The 24,128-nt window shown below is 44.8% G+C and overlaps 1 protein-coding gene across 3 annotated transcripts; it reads right to left on the bottom strand.

Moving 5' to 3' along the window:
• Nucleotides 1-672: 672 nt before the first annotated feature.
• On the bottom strand, nt 673-23,546 carry ZNF766 (zinc finger protein 766). Of its 3 annotated transcripts, XM_050771372.1 has the most exons (5): nt 23,457-23,546; nt 14,971-15,052; nt 10,272-10,398; nt 9,089-9,217; nt 673-3,052 (listed from the first exon to the last, which is right to left on the bottom strand). In XM_050771372.1, exons 2-5 carry the CDS (start codon nt 15,031-15,033, stop codon nt 1,920-1,922), a joined length of 1,452 nt encoding a protein of 483 aa, XP_050627329.1. In that variant the 5' UTR covers nt 15,034-15,052; nt 23,457-23,546; the 3' UTR covers nt 673-1,919. The 3 variants fall into 3 exon arrangements, with proteins under 3 accessions (XP_050627329.1, XP_050627331.1, XP_050627330.1); XM_050771374.1 differs by lacking the exon at nt 9,089-9,217; XM_050771373.1 differs by lacking the exon at nt 14,971-15,052 and having other exon boundaries at nt 23,457-23,512.
• Between the last annotated feature and the right edge of the window lie 582 nt (nt 23,547-24,128).

Genomic DNA, 24,128 nt, shown 5'->3' with positions numbered 1-24,128 from the left:
AGTTCGAGACCAGCCTGGCCAACATGGTGAAACCCCATCTCTACTAAAAATACAAAAAATGTGCCAGGTGTGGTGGTGTATGCCTGTAATCCCAGCTACTTGGGAGGCATAGACAGGAGAATCGCTTGAACCCGGGAGGCAGAGGTTGCAGTGAGCCAAGATCGTGCCACTGCACTCCAGCCTGAGCAACAGAGCAAAACTTCATCTCAGAAAAAAAAAAAAAAAAAAAAAAGGAATACTATGCAGCCATAAAAAGGATGAGTTCACGTCCTTTGCAGGGACATAGATGAAGCTGGAAACCATCATTCTCAGCAAACTATCACAGTGACAGAAAACCAAACATGCCATGTTCTCACTCATAGGTGGCAACTGAACAATGAGAACACCTGGACACAGGGCGGGAAAGATCACACACCGGGGCCTGTCGGGAGGTGGCGGGCTTGGGGAGGGATAGCATTAGGAGAAATACCTAATGTAAATGACGAGTTGACAGGTGTGGCAAACCAACATGGCACATGTATACCTAGGTAATAAACCTGCATGTTGTGCACATGTACCCTAGAATTTTAAGTATAATAAAAAAATAAAAATAAAATGCTAATGGTGCCTCATTATTGTCTGCTATAAAGTATCCTCCTGAGATAAACAATATGGTAGAAAGAAGGTGAATCATTCACACTTTGGAAAATTTCAACTTTATTGTTCCAAACATGAGAACTATGGACATTCTAAATCAAACAGAAGCAAATTATGCCAGCAGTTAAACATGAATCCTACTCAAGAACATGTTCCATTGGTAGTTTTGATTAAACTCTCTACTCTGATGTAACTGTTCTCTCTTCCATTTCAAAAATAAGAGTACTTTTTAATCAGTCTTTGCTAAACAGGAGCTATTGCTATTCAATGGAGAAGGTGGCCACCATTTCCCCTGCATTCTCTCTACTACGTAATCAGTCCCTAATGACTTGACTCTCTTCCCATAAAAATCCCTGTGTCCTAAAGTCATGGCATGCTGTATTTCATGGTCACTTGTAGAGCACAGCAGCACTGTGCCCATCAGGAAAATAGTGTGCTAACTGCAATAAACATGATGACTACCATCACAGTTTTGTTCTTCTCTGTCCATCTCCATGGCCTCTAAATCAGACAATCTTTAATCTGAAAAGGAAGAGTCCTTATTCTTCCAGGAAATTGGATAGAAACGCTCCTCAGCTAATGAAGTCAGCCCTGTCATCTGACTGATTCTTTCCCAGAGACCACAGTGAAAGGCCTGTAGGGAAGGCACATGAAGAGATTTCAAAGTTCAGGTTGAAGTCATAAAAACTAGCCTTTTTTTTTGCTTTCTTTTGAGACAGGGACTCGTTCTGTCACCCAAGCTGGAGTACAAATGGCAAGATCAGAGCTCACTGCTCAAACTCTCAAACTCCTGGGCTTGAGCAATCCTCTTGCTTCGGCCACTCGAGTAGCTGGAACTACAGACACATGCCAAGGGCTTGGGTTTTTTATTTTGTAGAGATAGGCCTTGCTACGTAGCCCATGCTGATCTTGATCTCATGGCATCAAGTGACCCTCCTGTCTTGGTTTTCTATTGTGCTGAGATTATAGGCATGAACCACTGCACCTGGCCTTTCAAATCCAAATAATTACATTTTTAATAACCCGAATATAACAGACCATTTCCACGTGTCCTTGCACCCTTTATACACATCATATCATCAGGTTCAACAGATTTTGACTTGTTAGCCTTGGCACACACCATCCATTTGTGTGGTTTCACCAAAGACGAATGTTTTGATGTCTACTGATTCGGTAGGTGTCGATACAGCCTGTGCCATAAATAGTATATTTAAATGATTTCTTTCTAGTATGGACTCTTGGATGTTGATTAATGCTAGAACTCATGATAGAGTTTGCCAAACTCAGTTTGTAAGGACTCTCTCATGAATGCTTCTCTGATGCTGTACAAGCCATGAGCTGTGCCTAAAGACCTTACCGCACACACGGCATTTGTAAGGTTTCTCTCCAGTATGGATTCTCTGATGATTTGCAAGGTGTGAATTCTGAGTGAAGACTTTGCCACACTCATTACATTTGTAAGGTTTCTCTCCAGTGTGAATTTTCTGATGTCGTGCAAGGTGTGAAACTTGAGTGAAGACTTTGCCACATTCATGACATTTGTAAGGTTTCTCTCCATTATGATTTCTCTGATGAACTGTTAGGGAGAACTTGTGCCTAAAAGCCTTGTCACATTCTTTACATTTGTAAGGTTTCTCTCCAGTGTGGATTAACAGATGGGTGGTGAGGCTTGAATGTCCACTAAATTCTTTGCCACATTTATTACATTTGTAAAGTTTCTCTCCTGTATGAATTCTCCAATGTTGTGCTAGGTATGAACTGCTACTATAAACCTTGCCACATTCGTTACATTTATGAGGTTTCTCTCCAGTATGAATTTTCTGATGTCGTACAAGGTATGTAATACGACTGAAGACCTTGCCACACTCATTACATTTGTAAGGACTCTCTCCAGTATGCAGTTTCTCATGTCGTGCAAGGTATGCAATTCGATTGAAGAGCTTGCCACATTCTTTACATTTGTAAGGTTTCTCTCCCGGACGAATTTTCCAGTGCTCTGCAAGGCCTGACTTGTACCTGAAGGCTTTACCACATTGATGACATCTGTTAGGTTTATCTGCAGTGTGGATTACTTGATGATTAGGAAGGCTTGAAGACACTCTGAAGACCTTGCCCTGCTCATTACATTCGTAAGGTTTTCTCCTAATGTGTGCTTTCTGTTCTTGTGACAGCAATGGAAAATCAACAAAATCACTCCTGTGTTTATAAAAAATGTGGGTTTTGACCCCAGAATAAAATATTTGAAGTGGTGAAACTGGAGAACTGTGGCTGATGAACTTTTCAACTTGATTACATTCATAAATCTTCCCTTCACCTTGAAATATCTCCAGTTCTGGCAGAGGTAACTGAAAGGTTAATCCAAGTTGATTTGTAATAGGCTTGTTTCCTGCTTTGCTTCTCATTGCACAGCACCTCCCTAGGAAAGCAAGTAAAGAGTGTAATTGGAACCCATGGTTCTGGTATGTTTAGACCTTGACGGAGGGAATGGAATCTGCCTCATCTGACTTAGACACTAGAAGAAATATCAGCATACTTCGTATTATCACACTGGCAGTGGAGAAAACCCAAAAGGTGGGGTGATGCACTGAGCAGTGGGGAATCTGCAGGAGTCAGCTGAGTTTGAGAGGGATTATGAGCAGAAAAATACAACAGAAATTGAAAGCTTCTAAGAAAAAGCAGGATGAGCCTCTCAGGGAAAATAAGACACTTAAGAGTAGCTGCATAGGCCAGGTGCGGTGGCTGTAATCCCAGCACTTTGGAAGGGCGAGGCGGGTGGATCACTTGAGGTCAGGAGTTCGAGACCAGCCTGGCCAACATGGTGAAACCCCATCTCCACCTAAAAATACAAAAATTAGCCAAGTATGGTGGCATGTGCCTGTAATCCCAGCTACTCAGGAAGCTGAGGCAGGAGAACTGCTTGAACCTGGGAGGCAGAGGTTGCGGTGAGCTGAGACTATGCCACTGCACTCCAGCCTGAGTGATAGAATGAGACTACGTTTCCAAAAAATAAAAATAAAAGCCGGGTGCGGTGGCTCACGCCTGTAATCCCAGCACTTTGGGAGGCCAAGGCAGGTGGATCATGAGGTCAGGAATTCAAGACCAGCCTGACCAACATGGTGAAACCCTGACTCTACTAAAAATAAAAAAAAAATTAAAAAAAAAAAAATTAGCCGGGTGTGATGACGGTGTGTGTGCCTGTAATCCTAGCTACTCAGCAGGCTGAGGCAGGAGAAGAATCACTTGAACCCGGGAGGCGGAGGTTGCAGTGAGCTAAGATCATGCCACTGCACACTGCACTCCACCTTGGGCGACAGAGTGAGACTCCATCTCAAAATAAATAAATAAAAGTAAATAAATAAATAAAAATAAAAGGAAAATTAGAAAATATCGTGATATAAAAGAAAATATAAATATAACACAGCAGAACTCATGAAATGCAACAAAAATAGTGCTGGAAGGGATATTGTAATGATGGATGCATACATGAAAAATAAAGAAATGGCTGGGTGGCTCACACCTGTAATCTCAGCACTTTGGGAGGCTGAGGTGGGAGGATCTCTTGAAGCCAGGAGTTGCAGACCAGCCTAGGCAACAAAGTAAGATCCCCTATCTCTAAACAAAATAAATAAAATAAAATACATTCCTGTTTTAATTAGTGAGGCACAGTGTCGTGTGCTTGTAGTCCCAACTACTCAGGAGGCTAAAGTGAGATCATCACTGGATCCCAGGATCTATAATCATGCCGCTGCACTCAAGCCTAAGTGACACAGTGAGACCCTATCTCTTAAAAAATAAATAACTAAACTAGAATAAAATAACATATAAAAAAACCTAACTTTATACCTCAAAAAGAAAAACATGAACATGGCTGGGCGCAGCGGCTTACGTCTATAATCCCAGCACTTTGGGAGGCCGAGGCAGGCGGACTGCCTGAACTCAGGATTTCAAGACTAGCCTGAGCAACACGATGTAGCCTCATCTCTACTAAAATTCAAAAAATTAGCCGGGCATGGTGGCGTGCGCCCATAGTCCCAGCTACTTGGGAGGTTGAGGCAGGAGAATTGCTTGAACCTGAGAGGCAGAGGTTGCAGTAAGCTGAGATCGTACCACTGCACTCCAGCCTGGGTGACAGAGCAGGACTCCGTCTAAAAAAAAATGAAAAAGAAAAAAATGAACACAAAGATAGCAGAAAGAAAAAATAAAGGTTATAAAACAAAGAAAACAGCAGAGAAGCACTAGAGAAAGTCAGGAAAGTAAGAGTTCACACTTTGAATAAGACTGACAAATCCTTACCTAGATAAACTAGAAAAAAGAAACATGAAGCATACGACCGAAAAAACTACAATGAGAAAGGTAAAAGAGGACATTACAAACAAGTCTATACAAATAAAAATGGAAGTTAAATGAGACTCAACAATTACATAACAAAAAATATGATAACCAAGAAAAAAATGGATACATTTGTAGATAGACACCACTTACCAAGACTTAACGATGAAGAAGTAGAAAATCTAAACACATCAGTAACAAATAAGAAGACCGAATCAGTTATCAAATACCTACCAACTAAAACAGCAATGGACCAGATGACTTCAGTGTAAAATTCTATCAAATATTGAAAAAGATTTAACACTAATCCTCCTCAAAACATGCCATAAGCTTGATGAGGAGAACCACTTCTACACTCATTCAGTGAGGCCGGTGTTACCTTGAAAGCAGAGGCAAAGGCCCTAAAGAAAACCGCAGGGCAGGCTGGGCACGGTGGCTCACACCTGTAATCCCAGCACTTAGGGGGGCTGAGGCAGGCAGATCACCTGAAGTCAGGAGTTCGAGACCAGCTTGGCCAACATAGTGAAACCGTCTCTATTGAAAATATAAAAGTTACCCGGGTATGGTGAGAGGTACCTGTAGTCTCAGCTACTTGGGAGGTTGAGAGAGGAGAATCACTTGAGCCCAGGAGGTGGAGGCTGCAGTGGGCCAAGATCACACCACTGCACTCCAGCTTGGGCCACAGAGTGAGACTCCATCTTAAAACAAAACAAAACAAAACTGCAGAGCAATATTACTGATTAATCTAATGCAAAAATCCTCAACCAAATGGTAGCAAAATAAATTTAGCAGCGTAGTAAAATGGATCACACCTCATGACCAAGCAAAATTTATTTCAGGAATACAAGAAGGATGCAACTTTGGAACATCAGTCCATGTAAAACCCCACAATAACAGAATAAAGAAAAAGAAATCCATGCAATAATCTCAGCTGATGCAGAAAAACATTTGAAAAACCTCAGCAATCATTATGATAAAAACACTCGCCAGGCATGGCGGCTCATGCCTATGATCCAAATACTTTGGAAGGCCAAGATGGGGGGATCACTTGAGATCAGGAATTCCAGACCGGCCTGGCTAACATAGCGAAACTCCACCTCTACAAAAAATACAAAAATCAGCCAAGCGTGTGGCCTTGGTCACAGCTATTCAGGCGGTTGAGGTGGGAGGACCATTTGAGCCTGGGAGGTAGAGGTTGCAGTGAGCCGAGATCGAGATCATGACAGCAAGAGACACCCCCTCAAAAGAAAAAGAAAACAACACTCAACACACTAGGAATACAAGGAGCCTGCTTAATAGAGGCCATATATAAAAAGCCGAAAGGTAACATACTCAATATTGAAAGAATGAAGCCTTTTCCTTTATAATTAGGGGGGAAAAAAAAAGTCCGCTGGGATTCTTTCTTTTTTTTTTTTTAATTGAGGGCTTCCGGGATCCAGGTCTTTCTTGACTTTCTGGTCTTACGTCATCTAAGTGCAGTGGTACCCACTTGTGCTTATTAGCTCTCTTTCACTGATTACTGACTGGGCGCACATCATTATTTCTATTCAGAATACCTCCCTAGGTATCCAGGGAGGACACGTTCCAGGCTCCTCTGTGTGGTGTTATGATACACACATACATTGGTTTTTGTCCGCAGTTCCTGGCTCATAACTCCCATAGCCCTTGCTGCAGTCTTTGGTTATGTTGGCTTAGGCCTTGTGTGCAGGCCTTAAGAAAAATAACCTCTCCAACCTTCTCCTCCTCTCCTTTCACCTGCTCTAAGGCAGGATTCTATAACTTCCCCCCCACCTTTCTGATGGCTGGTCTTACGACCTCCCCAGAGAGGGTCCTGCTGTATACGCTGGGGGAAGGAATGCTGATGTCACAAAGCTTCCATCAAAACCCAAGAGGATTAGGTTCCAAGAGCTTTGGGATGTCGGAACACATGGCGGTTTCCTAGAGAGTGGCACGCCCAGGGAGGGCATGGAAGTTCCACAGTTCTTCCCCCATACCTGTCCCATATGTCCCTTCATTTGTATCATTTGCAATATCCTTCATAATAAACTGGTAAACGTCAGTGTTTCTGTGAGCTGCTCCAACAAATTAATTGGGCCCAAAGAGGGGATCGTGGAAACCTCAACTGGAAGCCAGTTGGTCAGAAGTTCTGGGGACCCAGACTTGCAACTAGTGGGAAGTGGGGCAAGTCTTGGAGACTGAGCCCTAAACCTGTGGGACCTGGCCCTATCTCCAGGTAGTGTTGGAAGTGAGTTGGAGGACACCCAGCTGCTGTCTGCTGCTTGGTATATGGGGAAAAATCCCCACACCTTTGGTCAGAGAAGTCTTCTTCTGTGTTGGTAATTGCGGTGGTGTGAGAGCAGAGGAAAAACATGGTTTGCGAGTTTTGTGCTAAAAAACCCTAAGATACCGAATGTGTGATGCTCAAGTCCCTTACTATTGGCCTTCATATCCATGGTTTCTGTATCTGCAGATATAGAAAGCCCAGAAAGACCAGGCCATGGTTAGAAGCATGGAATTGTCAGCACCAACCACCGTCCTCCAGGAAGGGTACAGGGGCTGGAGACTGAGTTAATATCAATCATGTCTATGTAATGAAGCCTCCATAAAAATTCCTGAGAGCTTTCAAATGCTGAACACATGCGGTGGGACTGGAGGATGGCACAGCCAGTGAATCTCCCCACGTGCCTACCCTGTGAATCTCCTCATCTGGCTGTCCATCTGTATCCTTGGAAACATCCTTCATCATGAAGCAATGAACATAACGAAGTGTTTCACTGAGTTTTGTGAGCCACCCTAGCAAAGTAACCAAACAGAAGAAGGGGGTCAAGGGAACCCTGACTTGTGGCTGGTCAGGTGGAAAGGTGACTACCCACTACTGGCAACTGGTGGCTTAGGTGGGGGACAGGCTTGGGAACTCAACCCTTACCCTGTGGGATGCGACTCTAACTCAGGTAGACAGTGTCACGAATGAATTGCAGGAAACTCCAAAACTGGTTTTTGGTAGGGAGAAATCTCCACACATTTTGGTGACCAGAAATGAAGCATTCTGTGCCAAGCAGCATGTGAGAGTAGGAAAATCACTGACTTTTTCCCACCTCAAACAGACCAGAACAGGCAAAGTGGGCTTGAAACAGCTCTATGCAGTTTCCAGGCCCCAGAAGCAAAAGACAACAACCTATGTTTTCCCTTCTCCCCATCAGGTCTTCCCAATACAGGAAATGGGCGGATCATGAATAAGTCAAGGAGGCAGGTCTATGCAGACCTCAGCTCTGATGCATAAGGACAGAGAACTGAGCGACAGATAAAATCCCATACAGAAAGAGACCACAGGGGAAAGAAACTCCTTTGAAATGGCACTCCCTTTGCCCCCAGAATCAAGGAACTAAAGAGTTGACACAAGCCACATGACAGGATATTGTCCATCATGATAAAAGGCTTTGATTTTGCTTCTGTTTGGGCTGCAGTAACACTGGAGGGCAAAAACATAAAACTATTACACATTTAAATGAAAGGGTGGGCTGGGCGCAGTGGCTGACGCCATAATCCCAGCACTTTGGGATGCCGAGGTGGGCAGCTCACGAGGTAAAGAGACTGAGACCATCCTGGCTAACAAGGTGAAATCCCGTCTCTACTAAAAATACAAAAATTAGCTGGGCATGCTACTCGGGAGGCTGAGGCAGGGGAATCACTTGAATCCAGGAGGCAGAGGTTGCAGTGAGCTGAGATCGCACCACTGCACTCCAGCCCGGAGACAGAGCGAGACTCTCTTTCTGAATAAATAAATAAGCAAATAAATAAATAAAGGACATGGTGACAGGTGCGGGTCAAGAAAGATTTCTCTTAAGAACTCACAGGATTTCAACTCCTATTTCTCCACATAGTTCTCCCGCTTACAGAGAGTTTCCCAAACACTATTTAATAGTGTGGCTCTGGTAGGCATGGGGCACGTGCCTATAATCACATCACTTTGGGAGGCCAAAGCAGGAGGACTGCTGAAGCCCAGGAGTTCAAGGCTGCAGTGAGCTGTGATGGCCACTGAACTCCAGCGTGGGGGACAGAGACTGTGTCAAAAAAAAAAAAAAAAAAAAAGTGTGGCTTCCACTCTGTCCATCTGAGCTCTTACCTGTGTTGACATCTTTGATACCTTCCCACCTAACGGGATTTTTTGCTACTTTCATTTCATTCTCCACAGTCCAGGGCTCTGTCCTTTGCTTCATCATGGAGATAATACTCAGATCAGGAAGACATATCCCTGTTTATAAAAGAAAGAATCAAGATGTGCTGTGATGTCTCCAAAATCCAAGCCCTCTGTTTAGGCAGGAGAGACGATATTAAAAATTAATCCTTTTACGCCAGTTAGAACGGCGATCATTAAAAAGTCAGGAAACAACAGATGCTGGAGACAATGTGGAGAAACAGGAACGCTTTTACACTGTTGGTGGGAGTGTAAATTAGTTCGACCATTGTGGAAGACAATGTGGCAATTCCTCAAGGATCTAGAACCAGAAATACCATTTGACCCAGCAACCCCATTACTGGGTATATACTCAAAGGATTATAAGTCATTCTACTATAAATTAAAAAACAAAAAAAACTAATCAAGATTTCAAGAAAAACGTTTCACAAATTCACCCACAGAGTGTCTCCTTCTGAATGCTTAGGGAACCCTGTAATAATTGGATATCGAACTCTCTTCCAAGAACTACAGAATCAAAATCACAGGGGTAGAAAACAGGGAACTGGATATTTTAAAAGTTTGTCATAAGGTTTTACACACACGTAAGCCCAGGTACCAACCCAAAGGTGCATCATGAAGGAGACAGAAGATCTGAAGAAAGGGGGCATTTCAAGTCCAGAAAGTATACGGGAGCTTTTCATTTCTGAGTCAACAGGCTTTCTTTTTTTTTTTGAGACAGAATCTTGCTCTGTTGCCCAGGCTGGAATGCAGTGGCATGATCTCAGCTCCCTGCAACCTCTGCCTCCTGGGTTCAAGCAGTTCTCTTGTCTCAGCCTCCCGTGTAGCTGAGATTACAGGCATATGCCGCCATGCCTGGCTAATTTTTGTATTTTTAGTAGAGATGGGGTTTCATCATGTTGGTCAGATTGGTCTCGAACTCCTGACCTCAAGCAATCCACCCACCTCGGCCTCCCAAAGTGCTGGGATTAGAGGCATGAGCCACTGCGCCCAGCCAAGTCAACAGGGTTTCAATCTCAGTCAAGCAATGCAGGGGCTCCCAAGAGGCACACCAGGGAAAATGCAGAGATACTAAGGGCAGACCCCAACTTCTGAGGGGCATTATCCTTACCTAGGGAGACCAGGTTCCTGTAGTTCTCCAACATCACATCCCTGTATAAAGCCTTCTGCACAGGGTCCAGGCATTTCCACTCCTCCTGAGAGAATTCTATGGCCACGTCCCTGAATGTCAAGTGTCCCTAAAATGAAAGATGCATTTGACCAACAGGGTATGGAGAGAGTAATTATGTTCACACAAAACGAGAAGAAGGTTGTAAGGATTGACTCAACTAAAATGCTGACGTGAACATTCTGACATATCCACATTAAGGTATTTTTGAGCTAGTTATGTGTCTGTGATTGAGTTTTATTATACTTTTCCACAAAAAGTTATGATAGTCTTTAAAGCAGTGTAGATTTTCCATTCAGTATCTACCTGAGCTAGAATACAAGTGTCTCTGAAGACACCAACTACTTGTATTCTAGCTCAGGTAGATAATGCGTATCAGTTGGTGTGTTGAACATAATACCTAACACTTCTATAGAGATAACTGTGGGTTAATTTTGTGTCTGGGCATTAGAATCAAACCTAAAGAATCAAACTGTTAAGTAACAGATCAGCATCAAAAGTAAACTGACAATTACCTGAGTAAAGTTAAGTTCATGAACAAAAACCTAAATCTGCATAAAAGGTCATTATATATGCATATACACGTATCCTCCTCGTAATACATTACTATTCTTACTGTCATTAACTCATTAATGTGATAGTGTAGAACACATTTTTTTTTTTGACAGAGTCTCCAGTCTGTCACCCAGGCTGGAGTGCAGTGGCGCGATCTCCGCTCACTGCAACCTCTGCCTTCCAGATTCAAGTAATTCTCCTGCCTCAGCCTCCCGAGCAGCTAGGATTATAGGCATGCGCCATCATACCTGGCTAATTTTTATATTTTTAGTAGAGACAGGGTTTCACCAAACCCTGGTTGGCCAGGCTGGTCTTGAACTCCTGACCTCATGTGAGCCACCCTTCTCGGCCTCCCAAAACACTGGGATTACAGGCATGAGCCCCGTGCCCGGCCCAATAGTGTAGAACACTTATAAGGTCATGGAAAGTATTTCAGATGTAATTTCAACTGTTCAAAAATATAAATTTTTTGTTTTTGACATGGAGTTTTGCTCTCGCTGCCCAGGCTCAAGTGCAATGGTGTGATCTCAGTTCACCACAACCTCTGCCTCCCAGGTTCAAGGGATTCTCCTGCCTAGCCTCCCGAGTAGCTAGGATTACAGGTATGTGCCACCACACCCAGCTAATCTTGTATTTTTAGTAGAGACAGCGTTTCTCCATTGGTCAGGTTGGTCTCAAACTCCCGACCTCAGGTGATATGCCCGCCTCGGCCTCCCAAAGTGCTGGGATTACAGGGGTGAGCCAACACACATGGCCAAAAGTATTGGCTAACGCCTGTAATCCCACCACTTTGGGAGGCCAAGGCGGGCAGATCACGGGGTCAGGAGATCAAGACCATCCTGGCCAACACGGTGAAACCCCATCTCTATTAAAAATATAATAATTAGCTGGGTGTGGCGGCGCACGCCTGTAGTCCCAGCTACTTGGGAGGCTGAGGCAGGAGAATCACTTGAACCTGGGAGGCGGAGGCTGCAGTGAACCGTGATCACGCCACTGCACTCCAGTCTGGGTGACAGAGCGAGACTCTGTTTCAAAAAAATAAAAAATAAAATTAAAATTAAAAAATTTATATAAAATGATGTTGTACCTTAACTATAGGCTTCCTTATCCATGCACTCATGCAAACACATCACAGGTACACACTTACACACACTTAGCTTATAAAGTAATAAACATATGCACTTTACATATAAATTAAATAAAGAGTTGTCTCTCAATGACTATTTTTTAGAGGACATTTGTCATCTTTTTAAAAAAAAAATCTTACAGACCAGGTCTTGCTATGTTGTTCAGGTTGGGGTGCAGTGAGTAATCACAGCACAGTACAGCTTTGAACTCCTGATCTCAAATGATCCTACCTCCTCAGCCTCCCAAGAAACTGGGACTAATGGTGCACATACGGCCCGGCAGTCATTATTATTTTTGCTAATGTGTATTTCAGCATGTTTGCAACAATAAAAATGTATAAATAGTACTCAGTTTAGTTTACAAACATTACTGTATATTAAGCTATTAAAAAAAAAGTAGACTGGCTGGGCACGGTGGCTCACGCCTATAATCCCAACACTTTGGGAGGCTGAGGCGGGCAGATCACCTGAGGTCAGGAGTTTGAGACCAGCCTGGCCAATATGGTGAAACTCCATCTCTACTAAAAATGCAAAAATTAGCTAGGCCTGATGGCAGGCGCCTGTAATCCCAGCTACTCGCAAGGCTGAGGTAGGAGAATTGTTTGAATCCAGGAGATGGAGGTTGCACTGAGCCGAGATCACATCACTGCACTCCAGCCTAGACAAGAGAGTGAGACTCTGTCTCAAAAAAAAAAAAAAAAAAAAAAAAAAAAGGAGATCATGAAAAAAACATAGAAACTTGAACTCCAGTCACAAATGCCTATTTTCAAAAATATAAATATAATCTGTTTTAAAATTTATGTGAGGTCTCACTATATTGCCCAGGGTGGTCTCAAACTTAAGAGATCCTCCCATCTCAGCCTCCCAAGAAGGTCAAGAAGCTCAAATTACAGGCTTATACTACTACACTAACCCACTGCTTTGTCCATTAAAATTTAGATTATTCTCTACAGTGAGAATTACAAACCACTGCTCAAATTGAAATCAGAGAAGACACAAACGGAAAAATATCCCATGCTCATGGATAAGAAGAATCAATATAATTAAAATGATCATACTGCCCAAAGAATTTACAGATTGAATGCTAATCCTAACGATGTTCTTTGCAGAACTAGAAAAAACTATTTTAAAATTCATATGCAACCAAAAAAGAGCCTGAATAGCCAAGGCAATCCTAAGCAAAAAGAACAAAGCTGGAGGCATCAAGTTATCCAACTTCAAACTATACCACAAGGCTACAGTAACCAAAACAATATGGTACTGGTACAAAAACAGGCACAAAGACCAATGGAACAGAATAGTCAGCTCAGAAATAAGGCCGCACATCTATGACCAACTGATCTTTGACAAAGCTGACAAAAACAAGCAATGGGGAAAAGACTCCCTATTTCATAAACAGTGCTGGATAACCGGCTAGCCACATGCAGAAGACTGAAGCAGGACACCTTCCTTACACGATATACAAAAATCAACTCAAGATGGATTAAAGACTTCAATGTAAAACCCAAAACTATAAAAACCTTGGAAGACAACTCAGATAATACCATCCTGGACACAGGAATGGGCAAAGATTTCACGACAAAGACACCAAAAGCAATCGTAACAAAAACAACAATTGACAAGCAGTATCCAATTAAGAGCTTCTGCACAGCAAAACAAACTATCAACAGAGTGAGCAGACAACCTACAGAATGGGAGAAAATTTTTGCAAACTATGCATCTAACAAAGGTCTACTATCCAGCATCTACAAGGAACTTATACAAATTTACAAGAGAAAAACAACCCCATTAAAAAAGTGGGCAAAGGGCCAGGTGCAGTGACTCATGCTTATAATCCCAGCACTTTGGGACACCGAGGCAGGTGGATCACCTGAGGTCAGAAGTTGCGAGACCAGCCCGGCCACCACGGTGAAACCCCGTCTCTACTAAAAATACAAAAATTAGCTGAGTGTGCTGGCAGGAGCCTGTAATCCCAGCTACTAGGGAGGCTGAGACAGGAGAATCGCTTGAACTCAGGAGACAGAAGTTGCAGTGAGCTGAGATCGCACCATTGCACTCCCTCCTGGGCGACAAGAGCGAAATTCCTTCTCAAACAAACGAAAAAAGTGGGCAAGGGACATGAACAGACACCTATCAAATGAAGACATACATGTAGCCAACAAGCATATGGAAAAAAAGCTCATTACCACTGATCATTAGAGAAATGCAAATCAAAACCACAATGAGATACCATCTCATTAGTCAGAATGCCTATTACTAAAAGTCAAAAAAGGCCAGGCGTGATCATGCCTGTAATTCCAGCACTTTGGGAGGCTGAGGTGGGTGGAGATGGTGAAACCACATCTCTACCAAAAATTCAAAAAATTGCCGGGCATAGTGGTACGCATTTGTGGTCCCAGCTACTCAAGAGGCTGAGGTGGGAGGATCGCTTGAGCCTGGAGGTAGAGGTTGCAGTGAGCCGAGATTGCACCACTATACGCCAGCTTGGACGACAGAGCGAGATTCTTGTCTTAAAAAAAAAAAAAAAAAAAAAAGCACAAAATCTTCCTAATTTTTTATTGCACAAGTTACCAGGTACTTGTGCACATTAATACGTGACTTCTGTGGGCAGCTCCTCTCATCCTGGTCCACAGAGAGCTGACAGTGCATCCAGATGTGACCCCTGAACAATCCCTGCTGCCCAACAGCACTGACACCACGGGGCCCTCACCCCGTCCCCATCCATGCCTGGTGTGAGCCCTTCCCAGGCCCATGCCCAGGGTCGCCTCTTCCCAAGTTCATGTCACTGGGTCACGAGGGATGGAATCTAAGTGAGATGAGAGGGACTGAGGGAAGGCATGGGTGAGTGTGAGCAAACCTGTCAGGCAGGACACTTGAGACTCAGAAGACTCTCAACTCCAGTACTCTGCATTTCAGGAAGAAATAAGAAACAGAACAATCAACTGAGAATATCACTTTACCTGAGTAAGTGGCATCCCTGACTCCTTTGCTCTCCTCTTCTGCGCTTCTCCTTCACATAACATGACTCTTTAGAAGTCAATCCTGAATGTCAAAAACGTGCTGTTTAGGGTTTAGAATGAACATACTTTCTTCCTGTGCCACAACCACACACATAGGGGAGACCTCACCCTGTGGAAATACAGTCCTCTGCTGCCCACTGCAACAGAGTTGATGCTGGGACAACAAACTCCTACAGGAAGAACAAGTGAGTTTTTGGCCCCTTTCTTCAGAACCCGCTCCCCTCCTGGAGAAGCCCGAGCACACACTGCAGCAGTGGGGAGCTGGGCTGGACTCAGATTCCCTTTAGGGCACAGACCTGGCTCTGACCAAACCCCATGCGGAGCACAGCACCCCTCACCTCTTTGTGAATCAGAGGCTGAGCTCAGCCTTCTGAAATGAGGACACGGCTTCGGTGCTCAATGCTGGATACAGAATACAGTAAAATCCCTTCATCCAAGGGGATATGTTGCAAAACCCTGAATGAATGGAACTTGGAACAGTACTAAACCCTATCTACTCCATGTAAAGGATGCACGTGACAGATGCTCACTGGCATATCCAAACTGCCAACATCAATGCTCATGTGCTTGGGGGCCATGTTAAATAAAATAAGGATTACTTAAACAAAACCACTCAGATACCAAAGATTGGATCTGATCAAAAAGACTGCTATTAAAAACAAAACAAAACAAAACAAAAAAGAAGACTATCAACGGATTGATGGGCAGACAGAGTATACAGTGCATGGGGTCTGTATCCAAGGATTCAACCAATTATAGACTTAAATAATTAAAAAAAAAAGGAAGCAACATACCAATATAAAACAGCAATAAAAAAAATATAAAATAAAAATAATACAAGAAAACCAGCCAGAATAACAAGTATTTACATAGCACTTATATTTAATTAGGTATTACAAGTAATCAGATGGTTTACTGTGGGGAAAAGAAAGTGAAATTAGACTGTTACTGTGTCTATGTAGAAAGAAGTAGACATAAGAGACTCGATTTTGTTCTGTACTAAAAAAATTTTTCTGCCTTGAGACGCTGTTAATCTCTAACCCTAGCCCCGACCCTGTGCTTGCAGAGACATGTGCTGTGTTTACTCAAGTCTTAATGGATTTAGGGCTATGCAGGATGTGCTTTGTTGAACAATTGCTTGAAGGCAGTATGCTTGGTAAAAGTCATCGCCATTCTCTAATCTCAAGTACCCAGGGACACAAACACTGCTCTGCCTAGGAAAGCCAGGTATTGTCCAAGGTTTCTCCCCATGTGATAGTCTGAAATGTGGCCTCATGGGAAGGGAAAGACCTGACCGCCCCCCAGCCTGACACCCGTAAAGGGTCTGTGCTAAGGAGGATGAGTGAAAGAGGAAGGCCTCTTTGCAGTTGAGATAAGAGGAAGGCATCTGTCTCCTGCTCATCCCTGGGCAATGGAATGTCTCAGTGTATGTTCTATTTACTGAGATAGGAGAAAACCACCTTAGGGCTGGAGGTGAGACTTGCTGGTGGCAATACTGCTCTTTAATGCACCGAGATGTTTATGTATGTGCACATCAAAGCACAGCACCTTTTTCTTAAGATTGTTTATGACACAGAGACATTTGTTCACATGTTCTCCTGCTGACCCTCTCCCCACTATTACCCTATTGTCCTGTCACATCTCCCTCTCCAAGATGGTGGAGATAATGATCAATAAATACTGAGGGAACTCAGAGACCAGTGCCTATGCGGGTCCTCCGTATGCTGAGCGCCGGTCCCCTGGGCCCACTTTTCTTTCTCTATACTTTGTGTCTCTTTCTTTTCTCAAGTCTCTCCTTCCACCTGATGAGAAACGCCCACAGGTGTGGAGAGGCTGGCCCCCTTGGGTTTACAGTATATGGGGGGATGGGGAGGATGTGCATAGGTTATATGCAAATACAGTCACACATTGCTTAATAACAGGGACATGTTCTGAGAAACACATTTTCAGACCATTTCATTACAGAGTGAACTTACACAAACCAAGATAGCATAGCCTACTACACATCTGGTATATATAACATAGCTTACTGCTAAAAACCTGTAGGGCATGCTATGTCCTGAATACTACAGTCAACTGTAACAATGCTAAGTACTCGTAAGTCAAAACATATCTAAATATAGAAAAGGTACAGTAAGGCCAGGCACGGTGGCTCACGCCTGTAATCTCAACACTTCGGGAGACCAAGGCAGGTGGATCATCTGAGGTAGGGAGTTTGAGACCAGCCTGGCCAACATGGGGAAACCCCATTTCTACCAAAAACACAAAAATTAGCCGGGCATGATGATGGGTGCCTGTAATCCCAGTTACTCGGGAGGCTGAGGCAGGAGAATCACTTGAACCCAGGAGGCAGAGGTTGCAGTGAGCTAAGATTACACCACTGCACTCCAGCCTGGGTGACAGAGTGAGACTCTGTCTCCAAAAAGAAAAATAAAAGAAAAAAAAATACGGTAGTCATTTGGTATAAGAGTTTAAAAAATGGTACACTTGTCTAAGGCACTTACCATGAATGGAGCTTGCAGGACTGGAAATTGCTCTGGGTGAGTCAGTGAGTGATGAATGAATGCGAAGGCCTAGGACATGACTATACACTACTACAGGCTTTATAAACACTGCACATACACTGCACATTTAGGCTACGCTAACTTCACAAAAAAATACTTTTTTCTTCAGTAATAAACTAAGCTTATTTATTGCAACTGTTGTACCGTACAAACTTTTAAATTTAACTTTTTGACCCTTTTGCAACAACAGCTTAAAACACAAACATGTTGTACAGCTATACAAAAATATTTTATCTTTTTACCTTAATTCTCTAAACTTTTTCTTGTTTTCAATTTTTTAACCTTTTAAAACATTTTTGTCAACAACTAAGACACAAACACACACATCAGCCTACGCCTGCACAGGGTCAGGACCATCAGTGTCACTGTCTTCCAGTGCCACATCTTGTCCCACCAGAAAGTCCTCCTGTGGTAACAATGGTTTCTCCCAGACGCCTCCTGAAAGACCTGCCTGAAGCTCTCCTTTCAGAATAGTCCACGGTAGTTTGCTTGCTTTGTTTCTTTGTCTTCCTAAATGTTCTTATGAGCAGATAATGCATCATGGACGTTCCTTTCTATTAATGAAAATCTTTAGGTGTTGGTGCCTATGTTTTCAAACCTTTTAAGGAGCTTGTCAAGGTCTGCAAAAGCTTCTGCTATATATTTAACTGTGAATTGCCTTGAGAGTTCTTTCTTTTTCTTCAGTTTCCTATTGGCTCATTCTCTTTTTTTTTTTTTTTTTGAGATGGAGTCTCACTCTGTCGCTTCGGCTGGAGTGCAGTGGCGCGACCTTGGCTCACTGCAACCTCCGCCTCCTGGGTTCAAGTGATTCTCCTACCTCAGCTTCCCGAGTAGCTGGGATCACAGGCATGTGCCACCACTCCTGACACCACTGACCTCAAGTGATCCACCTGCCTCGGCCTCCCAAAGTACGGGGATTACAGATGTGTGCCACTACGCCCAGCCAGTTCCCTATTCTCTTGCCTCTTCTTCAGCTATGCATTCCTGTATCAGTTCCAATGACTCCTCATTAACCCATTCCTCATGAACCACCTCTAAGAGATTCTTAATGTTATCCTCCTCCACATCCAGTTAAAGCTGTCTGGTAACGCACTAGGTTTGTTTCCCCCAGCATCACCACCAACACTGCACTATGATGTCATGACTGCTCTGAGGTAGCCAGGCAACAGGAATTTTTCAGCTCCAGCGTAATCTTATGGACCACCATCATAGGCGTGGTCTGTTGTTGACCGAAATGTCCTTATGTGGCCGTATTATGCAATTTTATATAAGGGTCTTGCAGATCATCTGATTTGGGTAATCTTGGGGGGGATCTTGGAAGCAAATCCTATGTGATACCGAGGGATGACTGTACAGGAGGACATACTGGACAAAGAGATGATTCAAGTCCTGGACAAAACAGAGTGGGACAGTGAGAGACTGCATCATCCTACTAAGAAGAGTGAGAAATTTAACACTTATGAATTCTTCATTTCTGGAACTTTCCATATAATATCCTTGGACTACTAAAACTGTGGTTGACCATGAGTAACTGGAACCTCAGAAAGTACACTGGAAGATAAGGAGCAACTACCGTAGAATCAACTTCAAATATTAATGCTGAGCCCAACCTGAGTATGTGAATGGGAATCTCAGGTAAGAGACTGGAGGCACAAGACGTGTATCTGCACTCCAATGTGAAGCCAGGGGTGAGCTCCACTCAGACAGCGGAAATCCAGCACACCCCCACACCTTCTGGCTCTGCTCTATCCTTGGGTCTTGTTACCAGGATTTAGGTAGTGGAGCAGAAAGAAATATCCAGAGCAGGCAATGTGGACCACAGTGGGGGTGAGGGTGTAGCTGGAGTGTTAAACGTGGGGTGGAGAGGAACACAGAAGCCTCCATGAAGGAGGTAATATCAGAACAAAGACTTGGGGAAGAAAAGGTGTTTGTACCTGCAGCTGACAGGCTAGAGATGTCCAGGCAGAGGGACAGCCCAGGTGGAAGCCCTGAGTCAGGAGCAACCCTGGCTCCAGGAAAGAGGCCTGTGTGGCTGCAGCAGAGGGAACAAGGGGGACACAGGCAGGAGGTGAGCTCAGAGAGGTCCTGGGGCACAGATGACACAGGGACAAGGCCGCAAACATTTTCTCCCATACCTCAAAGGAATTTCGGAAACAACAAATTTCCTCACCTGTTTTAGTAAATATGTAATTATTTATGTTAAATTAATGTACTTACAGGCTGGGCGTGGTGCCTCACGCCTGTAATCCCAGCACTTTGGGAGGCCAAGGCCGGCGGATCACAAAGTCAAGAGATCAAGACCATCCTGGCCAGCATGGTGAAACCTTGTCTCTACTAAAAATACAATTAGCCAGGCGTCGTGGTGCATGCCTGTAGTCCCAGCTACTCGGGAGGCTGAGACAGGAGAATTGCTTGAACCTGGGAGGCGGAGGTTACGCTGAGCCAAGATCGTGCCACTGCACTCCAGCTTGACGACAGAGCAAGACTCCATCTCAAAAAAAAAAAAAAAAAACCTAATGTACTTACAATGTAATATCTTACATATTTTGACTATATGACAAGAAGTTCAGCTAAGCCCCAGGAAGTACAGGGTCACCCTCATCTGAGATGTGCAGGACTGCAAGGGAATGCATTTGGGGGAGCTCAGAAAGTGGCACATACGAGGTGGAGATGCCTGTTAGGCAGAAGTGAGGGGACAACTGAACACAGGTTTCTAGACCTCAGGCCAGAGGTCTGCAGGGGACATGGAGACAGGTAGATGGGGTTCAAAGCCATGAGATGAGATGATAAGGAACGGTAGTGTGTGTGGACAGAGATGAGAAGAGTTTTGAGATCTAAGCCTATTCAACATAGGGAAACCCAGTTTGTACTAAAAAATTAAAAAATTACTCGGGTGTGGTGGTGTGCACCTAGAGTCCCAGCTACTTGGGAGGCTGGGGCAGGAGGACCTCCTGAGGCCAGGAGTTCGAGGCTGCAGGAAGCTATGATTGCACGATGGCACTCCAGTCTGGGTGACAGGGTGAGACTGTCTTAAAAACAAAAACAAAAATGAAAAAGACCTAAATCACGGAACACTCCCACACTCAGAGAAGACAGCTTCAGGAGACACCAGCAGAGGAAACTGGTAAGACAAAAATCTGAAACAAAGTAATCAAATAAATTTAGAGCTAAGAAAAAAGAACAGGGAATGATCAGCTGTGCAACATGTTGCTAACTCAAAAAGATGATAGGAAATTCAAAATTGGACTTCGAAACACAGAGGTCACTGGTGCAGTCTGGAAAAAAAAGGATCAAAGGAATGGTGGAGGTGAAAGTTTAATTGGAAGGGGGTAAATCAAGAACTTGAGGCAAGACTGGAGACAGAGTATATAAACAAGATTTTAGTGTACTGTGTTCTCAAATGGAGCATTGAAGCGGGATGCTAACTACAGGGAGAAATGTAATTAGTAGAATATTTTTTGTTTTAATCATGGAGGAGTAGCAAGAAATAAAGACTTCATTCTGTGCCTTTTTTTTTTTTTTTTTTTTGAGACACCGTCTCACTCTTGCCACCCAGGCTGGAGTGCAGTGGTGCAATGTCGGCTCATTGCAACCTCCACCTCTAGGGTTCAAGTGATTTTCCTATCTCAGCCTCCCGAGTAGCGGGAATACAGGTGCGCGTCACCACGCCCAGCTAATTTTTGTATTTTTAGTAGAGGTGGGCTTTCACCGTGTTGGCCAGGCTGGTCTGGAAGTCCTAGTCATAAGTGATCTGCCCACCTTGGCCTCCTAAAGTGCTGAGATTACAGGCATGAGCTACCGCACCCAGCCAGCGTGTCTGTGTGTGTTTTAATGGACAATACCTCCACGTGGGTACACTAACCAAAGTAATCCCTTTAAGTAAATATTGGTGATGCCACAGAGAAAGGATGCCACACTGTCCTGAGATTGTGAGTAGGGCTGGCACATGGTGCACAATTGCAGGGTCAGCAACAGCCAGGGGGAGGGACAGACCATTCCCAGTTACTACAGAGTAGAGATCGCAGGCCCTGAGGCAGGTGGGTGGGCCGTTAGAGATCTCTTCCCTTTACTGTTTGAGGTGGAAATGTACACGTGTTTTTTCCCCTGCTGAACAGTTCTCTGGCACACTCCCAGCTGGATGACCTACAATTTAACTCAATTTGGATAGTATCTACCTGGAGATAGAATCAGATCCCAGTTAAGGACTCAGTCCCACATGACTGCCCCTCACTTCAGATACGGATAAAATTAACGGTTTCCAAAACCCACTCCTCTGTTTTGATTTGTTAGGACGGCTCTTCCATCTATATCCTTTGTCATAACCAATAGTAAACCTAAGTAAAATTTTCTCTGAGTTCTGGGAACCATTCTACCAAATTAATGTGAGGAGGCCGGGCAAGGTGGCTCAAACCTGTAATCCCAGCACTTTGGGAGGCCGAGGTGGGCAGATCACCTGAGGTCTCAAGAGCTCAGGACCAGTCAGGCCAACATGGTGAAACCCTGTCTCTATTAAAACTACAAAATTAGCCAGGTGTGGTGGCGGGCACCTGTAATCCCAGCTACTCGGGAGGCTGAGGCAGGAGAATCGCTTGAACTCAGTAGGCTAAGGTTGCAGTGAGCCCAGATTTTGAGCCCCTCTCCTCTCCCAGTTTCTCCCCTTCTTCCCTCTATTCCTTCTTTTCCACCTGATCTGCTCCATCTTGCAATTTTTTTCCTTTTGTTGCTCTTTCTCTCCAATCTTTTGATTGTCTCCAATCTCCATATATTTCTGCCTCTTTCTTCTCCCATCTGTGCTCCTCCTGTTAAATTCCCTCTTCTCTGTTATGCCCCCTTCTCCCCACTGTCTGGCAACCCCAGATCCCTGGGGTGGTTCTCCCTCTGCTCTCCTTGTCACCGGCTGCCACCTCTTGCTGTCCCTGCACCACGCTGCTCAGTCTGCCCTGGCTCCAAATCCCTCCTTCTCTCCCCAACTTTGTCTGAAGAGCCTCCCGCTTTGCTGCCCCTCTCCCTACCTTGCAGTCCTTCATCTGTCTAGAAATACAACTTTTCTCTACATTTCTCCAGTTGCTTTTCTCTCCCTGCTACTTCCTGGGGTGCTTCTTTCACTTTGCCAATCTCTCACCGTCCCTCTACGTTGCCGTCTTGATATGGATCTCCTTCATTATTTTCTCTCTAAATTTTTCTGTTTCTTCTACCTTGCTCTCCATCTCTTTCACTACACATTCACAGGGAGGGGACTGGAATAAAATGCCCACCTCCTCAAGAGCACAGTTTCCAACGGGAGGAATTTGGGACAGAAGAACACTGAGTGCCCTATGATACGTCCCGGCCACCTCCCCCAACACAGGGTCAGGAGAAGCCGTGACTGCGAAGAGGCCTGGGGACAGAAGGGTCCAGCCCAAGGAGGTCTAGGGCGGCAGGCAGATCAGGGGTGGGGTCTGCAGAATCTCCAGGACAAGCAGAGGACGCGGCCCCTCCCGATTTGCGGCTGTGGCGCTGCGCCCCCAGGGGCCGACAAGGGCGAGGCTCGGGACCCGGAGGGCGTGGATCGGGCTCGCAGGTGGGGACTTTACGTGGCGCGGGGCTGGCGGAGGGGTCACTGAAGGGTTTTAAGCAGGAAAACGACGCGAAAGCAGCTGCCTACGCGGCCCTACGGCAGAACGACCGGGGACAGAACCAACCCTAGGGCGATTTTAACACACAGGGAAGCGAACCCCGGTATTCTGACGGGACGCGTGAATTTACTCGGGGTGGAGGGAGCGGTGCGGGGATTTCAAGGTCTGTACCGCCCCCCACATCCCGGGTACAGAAGCGTGAGGGCACCGCTAAGCGAACACTTAATCTAAACAAAGGAAAACTCACGCGCCGCAGTTGCGCCATCTCTCCACGCCATCCACTTCCGGGTCTGCAGGCGACTGCGCGCGGACCCAGAGGCCAGGCCTGGGCGGGGCCAGCGAGGTGGTGGGCGGGGCCTGAATGCTTATGGGCAGGGCCTGCGCTTCCCTCCTCCTATCTCTGGGCGTGTCTCGCTTTTCCGAAGTTTGCAAGCAACACTTCCCAGTCAGGCTGGAGCCGCTCCACGGTTTGTGACCTGGGATCTCACTAGGAGGGTCAACGTCTGCTGTTTGGATCCAGGAAAGTTCCTACAATTAAAATTAAGGAATTCAGGCCTGGCGCGGTGGCTCACGCTTGTAATCCCAGCACTTTGGGAGCCCGAGGCGGGCGGATCACGAGGTCAGGAGATCCAGATCATCCTGGCTAACACGGTGAAACCCCGTCTCTACTAAAAATACAAAAAATTAGCCAGGCATGGTGGCGGGCGCCTGTAGTCCCAGCTACTCGGGAGGCTGAGGCAGGAGAATGGTGTGAACCCGGGAGGCAGAGCTTGCAGTGAGCCGAGATCGTGCCACTGCACTCCAGCCTGGGCGACAGAGCAAGACTCCGTCTCAAAACAAACAAATAAATAAATAAATAAATAAAATTAAGGAATTCAATTAAAATTTAGAAATGTAATTGAAAAACCCTTAAATTGCC

This window comes from Macaca thibetana, chromosome 19 (genome assembly GCF_024542745.1).
Source record: "Macaca thibetana thibetana isolate TM-01 chromosome 19, ASM2454274v1, whole genome shotgun sequence".
NCBI lineage: Eukaryota > Metazoa > Chordata > Mammalia > Primates > Cercopithecidae > Macaca > Macaca thibetana.
This window is presented reverse-complemented; position numbering and strand designations above follow the sequence as displayed.

What these genes read in the sequence shown, in the direction of transcription:
- ZNF766 (XM_050771372.1), bottom strand. Translation starts at nt 15,033, where the DNA reads ATGTTATGTGAAGGAGAAGCGCAGAAGAGGAGAGCAAAGGAGTCAGGG. An exon ending in CAGGAACCTGGTCTCCCTAG is followed by an intron (nt 9,218 to 10,271) that starts GTAAGGATAATG and finishes TTTTATAAACAG; the next exon opens with GGATATGTCTTCCTGATCTG. An exon ending in TATCAAAGATGTCAACACAG is followed by an intron (nt 3,053 to 9,088) that starts GTAAGAGCTCAG and finishes TTGCTTTCCTAG; the next exon opens with GGAGGTGCTGTGCAATGAGA.